Source organism: Dipodomys spectabilis, unplaced genomic scaffold (assembly GCF_019054845.1).
Source record: "Dipodomys spectabilis isolate Male_0828 unplaced genomic scaffold, ASM1905484v1 ptg000018l, whole genome shotgun sequence".
NCBI classification, from domain to species: domain Eukaryota; kingdom Metazoa; phylum Chordata; class Mammalia; order Rodentia; family Heteromyidae; genus Dipodomys; species Dipodomys spectabilis.
The window spans coordinates 8,740,935-8,746,050 of record NW_024870695.1 but is presented as its reverse complement, the minus strand read 5'-3'; the positions used below and the strand labels follow the sequence as shown (position 1 = coordinate 8,746,050).

The window sequence follows — 5,116 nt, the reverse complement described above, 5'->3', positions numbered from 1 at the left end:
ACACACACATGCACACATGTGCACACATAGACACATATACACACATGGAATTTTGTGTGGTCCACTCCCACTCCAGCCTGCACACCAGTCGTGGTTAGGCATGGGCCCTGTCCCTTAGCTTTTTTGCTCAAGGCTAACACTCTACCACTTAAGCCACAGTTCCACTTCTGTCTCCCCCCCACACCCCCACCCCCACCCCGCCACTCTTTGCTGGTTAGTTGGAGATCATAGTCTAATGAACTTTCCTGCCTGGGCTGGCTTCAAGCCTCCATCCTCAGATCTCAGCTTCTTAACTAGCTAGGATTATAGGCATGAGCCACCAGTGCCCAGCAACCACTAGAATTTCCTAAAAAGACATTTTTCTTGGAAGTGGGACATAGCTTAGTGGTAAAGCACTTGCCTAATATGCTTGAAACCCTGGGTTTGGTCCGTAGTACCCTGAAACAAGGAAGCCTCCTTTTGCCTCTGGCTGGGTCTGAGTGGGGGACAGACAACCATTGGTGAGTGGGGGTAAAAAATAGACTTGGTCTGAGAAAGATCAGCTGGCCTCAGCCACAGCCTGTGGAGCAGGCAGAGTCTAGTATTTTCTTTGTTAAGCTGATTCACAGTTTGTTTCTAGAATGCCCAAGGGCCCAGGAAGGCAGACAATTAAAAGCCAGAGTTCATTTTGATATCTGAAAAACACAGCCGGCTGCCGCCTGCCCGTGGGAGGTGCCAGGCTTTGGGCACCCTGTTTCACACACCCTCCTTTCTCTGGGCCACCTGAGTGCCAGCAGCACTTTGGAAGTTTGCTGAGCTGGGGAGGGGGGGGGCACACAGGGAAGGGCTTGCTCTGGGCACACCCCTGTCCCCTCCCCCGGGGCTGAGGTCTGCTCAGGACTGGCCCCAGCCCAGCCCACCCTCATTGGCTGGCACGAGGTGGAGGGGGCTTTAAAAAGGCAAGTGTGTCTAGGCTGGGGGACCGGAGCCTGTGTTACTGGAAGGCCAGTGCCCTCCTGTGGCTGGCACCATGCAGCTCTCTCTAGCCCTCTGTCTCCTCTGCCTGCTGGTGCATGCAGCCTTCCAAGCCGTGGAGGGCCAGGGGTGGCAGACCTTCAAGAATGATGCCACAGAAATCATTCCTGAACTCGGGGAGTACCACGAGCCCCCTCCAGAGGCAGAGAACAAGACCATGAACCGGGCAGAGAATGGAGGGAGACCTCCTCATCACCCCTTTGAGGCCAAAGGTATGAGTTAGAGGAACATCTTGGGAGACGAGCAGAGAATCTTCTAGAGTCTTCTAGAAACTTCTCTTTGGAGGCTTTGGAGAGAGAGGCTTTCCTGGAGGCAGGAGGAAGATGGCATCTAGAAGACTTAAAATTCAAGGGCATGGGCAGAGGGGTTGGCATAGGAAAGTCCAGGGCAGGGAAGAGGCTGAGCTGGGGAGGGTATGTCATTAGTACAGACCCAGAGGGCTTATTACAGGAACCCTCTCCTGACAACATAGGAGCCAGGTCCAGTTTCTGGCCCCAGTACGGGAGCCCTGGGAGCCCCAGTCGAAGAAGACAGTTGCTTGGTACCCAGTAGAAGAGTTGAGATTTGAGCCCAGTTTAATTCAGCTGCAAGACAGCCTGCTGGGAGGGGAATATGGAGATCGAGATCCCCATAAAGCAGGAGAGACAGAGGTAAGAGCGCCCCCTGCCATCTCCCTTTGCCCAGGGGGTGCCCAGGGCTGGCTGTGAAAGGAAAGGGAGTCGTAGGTGCTGATTGAGTCTCTGATGTGGGCGGCAGCTGGAGATGGCAGTGACTCTGTGTGGTCGGGGGACACATGTCACCACTGTCCTGAGCAGCCACCTCAGCCCTAGCTTAGCCTCCTTCAGAGAAAGTACTGGCCCTATGGTGGCCACATCCAGGTTCCTGGTCATACCTGTGCAGAGAAGCCGAGGCTAGGGGACTGGGGGTCATGGGCAGAGCTGGCAGGTCCAGCTGAGCGGGGACAGGGAAGGCTGGGATATTTCAGAATGAGGGCCTCGCTGCCCGGTGGCCATTATCCAGGCAGGAGAGAAGCCCCCTGCCCAGGGTTCTGGGTAGGAGGACTGTCCCGTGTCAGCCAGAGGAGCCATGACGGGGAAGAGGTGACCCCAGAGGCCAGACAACGCCTTGGGTCTTCTCCAGGGCAGGATAGAGCACCTCACCTCATGTCCCAGGCAGCTCAGGGCAGTTGAGCCCAAAGGATTGCTTGAAGGTTGATGACGACCCTGCACACAGACATAAAACCCTCTTGGGCTCCCAGGATAGGCTACGGCCCTGAGGAAGCCACGAGCTCAAAGTCTCCCTCTGCAGAGGAAGTACCTGACTGAGGGCACTATTCTTGGAAAGCCCCAAACCAACTCCTTCCCCGACCTGCCACCCCTGCTAGGGGCTGAGGATGCCAAACCAGCCTAGAGCCAGAATCCCTGGCCACAGGAGGAAGGCAAGGTCTCTTCTCCCCCGCCAGGCTTGCTGCCCTTCTTTGGTTTGGTTTTAGGAATTTTTTTTTCTTAAATCTTCGGGTCCTATTGGAATCGTCCCTGTGAAACCTTTGGGGGTGCTCATGTGGGGACCAACCAATTTATGAAAGCTCCCACAGAAAGAGTCACAGTCAACGTGTGTCTGGCAGAGGTCCAGGCCAGTTCCCCAGAGACTAATGTCCCCTCAGCCCTCCCAAACCAGGGAACAGATGATTTCATGTCAGATGCCCTGCGTGACTCAGAACAGGGCAGAACGCCTGTATACAGAAAATACTCAATAATTGCCTGCGGCAGAAAGCCTGTATACAGCAAACGCTTAATAATTGCTTGTGGCAGTTGATACTGCAAGATTGGAGAGCTCTGTCTCCTTCTGGTAGAGACGTAATTGTTTTGGAGGCACACCCCTCCTCACCCACTATGGGGACCTGAGCAATTGCTCCCATCTTTTGGAGATAGGACCCTAGGGAAGACAGTCAGGAGTCCCTGCTCTGCCTTTTCTCTCCCTGGACCTCAGGGTCCCCTTGGATAATGAGGGGGTTGGGCACATGGCCTTCGGTTCCTTTCAAGTCTAATGAATCCTTATCCTGACCACCTGCCTGTCCACTCCTCCCTGCCCAGCAGCTGTCCTGATTTATTACCTCCAATTAACCTCTGCTCCTTTCTCCATCTCCTGTCCACGCCTCCCAAGTCTCTGGAAGAGGAATTTAGGAGGAGGCAGAGCTGAATGCAAGGTGTGGCTAGTGTGGAAGTCCAGTACAGGCACAGCAGTGGCTTCAGTAGGAAGAGGAATAATGAATAAGGCATTATAAGGCAGATCCTGGTGGCTCACACCTGTAATCTTAAATGCTCAGGAGGCCGGGATCTGAGGATCATGGTTCGAAGCCAGACCAAGTGGGAAAGTTTGTGAGACTCTTATCTCCAATTAATCAACCAAAGGCCAGAAGTGGAGCTGTGGCTCAAGTGATAGAGGGCTAGCCTTTTTTTTTTTTTTAAAGCCAAGAGAAAGTGTGCCCAGAGTTCAAGTCCCAGTACTGGCACACACACACACACACATTATATGCATAGCTAACACTTGGTGCTCACTGGGTACCAAATGATGTTCTGTGCCAGTAGCCAGTAGCTAGGCAGCGAGTGAGCCCCTAAATCCTGGGGAAACCCATTTCACAGATGGGAAAGTCACTTGCCCAACTAGGGCAAGTAAGTGATCTTGGAGCCCTGGTGTTTGGCCTCTGCAGTCTCTTGGTTCCAAGTGGAGGAGATGGGCTGGGGAGTTCTCTACCCACCACACCTGCAGGGTGCAAAGCTGCCTGGCTAGGGGCAGCAAGGACAGGAGACGTCTGGCCAGCCGGCCGCTGGGGCAGGTGGGGGAGGGGCCCAGGCCGTAGCTCTCACGCAAGCCTCTGTCTGTCTGTCTCTGCAGATGTGTCGGAGTACAGCTGCCAGGAGCTACACTACACCCGCTATGTGACGGATGGGCCGTGCCGCAGCGCCAAGCCGGTCACCGAGCTGGTGTGCTCGGGCCAGTGCGGCCCCGCACGTCTGCTGCCCAATGCCATCGGCCGGGGCAAATGGTGGCGCCCGAACGGGCCGGAGTTCCGCTGCATCCCCGACGGCTACCGCGCGCAGCGCGTGCAGCTGCTGTGCCCGGGCGGCGCCGCGCCCCGCGCGCGCAAGGTGCGCCTGGTGGCCTCGTGCAAATGCAAGCGGCTCACGCGCTCGCACAACCGCTCCGAGCTCAAGGACTTCGACACCGCGCGGCCGCACAAGGGCCGCAAACCCCGGCCCCGCACCCGGGGCCCCAAGGCCAACCAGGCTGAGCTGGAGAACGCATACTAGATAAGAAGTCCACGCTGCGCCGCGCCCCCACCCGGGCCTCCCTTCCTGCCCTTCTGCGCGGCTCCATTACTGTTTGTTTGTTTTTAATTTTTAAGTGTTCGCACCCCAGGACCGGAAGGGGCCTGAACCCCCTCTCCCCCCCAGGCAGGGCAGAATCCTGGGTGCCCGCAAAGCCCCTCCCCCTCCCCCCAAGGAGGTCCCGCAGGGGGAGGGAACTGAGTCACAGACACAGACACTGAGCCACACAGTCCGGCCCATGGGGTCGCCCAGATCTCACTTCAGAACATGCCATTTCCCCCCCCCCCTCCCCATTCTGGGGAATCTAAGGGAGCAGTGGGGGGTGGGGGGGTGGACAGTCCATAGAGTGTGGAAGAAAGTTCACTAAGATCCCCCCTCCCCATCCTTCCCCTCTCTGCCCATCATAAAGCCTACCAGTGTGCCAAGGACTAGACAGGGTTTCCGATCATGGTTCTGCCACTAACTTGCTGAGGGACCTTGGCCTATGCCATATAGGACCTCCATCTCCTCTTTGTGAACATGGGGTGCAGGTGGCATAGGATCACCAGGACCGTCATAAGGTTGGAAGGACTCACTTTGCTCTTCACAGGGGGCAGGGGAGAACAGAGAGGGGACGGGATGGGTTGAGTCATGGTCAAGTTCATTCCCAGAGTTCAATTTCAGACTTAGGTTGCAGATGTGGTCTGACAACCTTGAAAATAAGCCCCCCCCCCAAAAAAAAAATGCTGACAAACTCCTTAAAAAGCAGTTGAGTTGTGTCCCCAAACATTGGC

General features: G+C 56.0%; 1 protein-coding gene across 1 annotated transcript; it reads left to right on the top strand.

Annotated features, from left to right (window-relative positions):
• Positions 1-984: 984 nt before the first annotated feature.
• Sost (sclerostin) lies at positions 985-4,325 on the top strand. The gene is made up of 2 exons (XM_042674115.1): positions 985-1,226; positions 3,910-4,325. The coding sequence occupies exons 1-2, from the start codon at positions 1,010-1,012 to the stop codon at positions 4,323-4,325; spliced, it is 633 nt and encodes a 210-aa protein (XP_042530049.1). The 5' UTR covers positions 985-1,009.
• Positions 4,326-5,116: the final 791 nt, after the last annotated feature.

Bases quoted from the DNA above. Each gene is read 5' to 3' on its own strand.
- Sost (XM_042674115.1), top strand. From the start codon at position 1,010: ATGCAGCTCTCTCTAGCCCTCTGTCTCCTCTGCCTGCTGGTGCATGCA. The intron at 1,227-3,909 runs GTATGAGTTAGA...CTGTCTCTGCAG, and splicing joins TCACCCCTTTGAGGCCAAAG to ATGTGTCGGAGTACAGCTGC.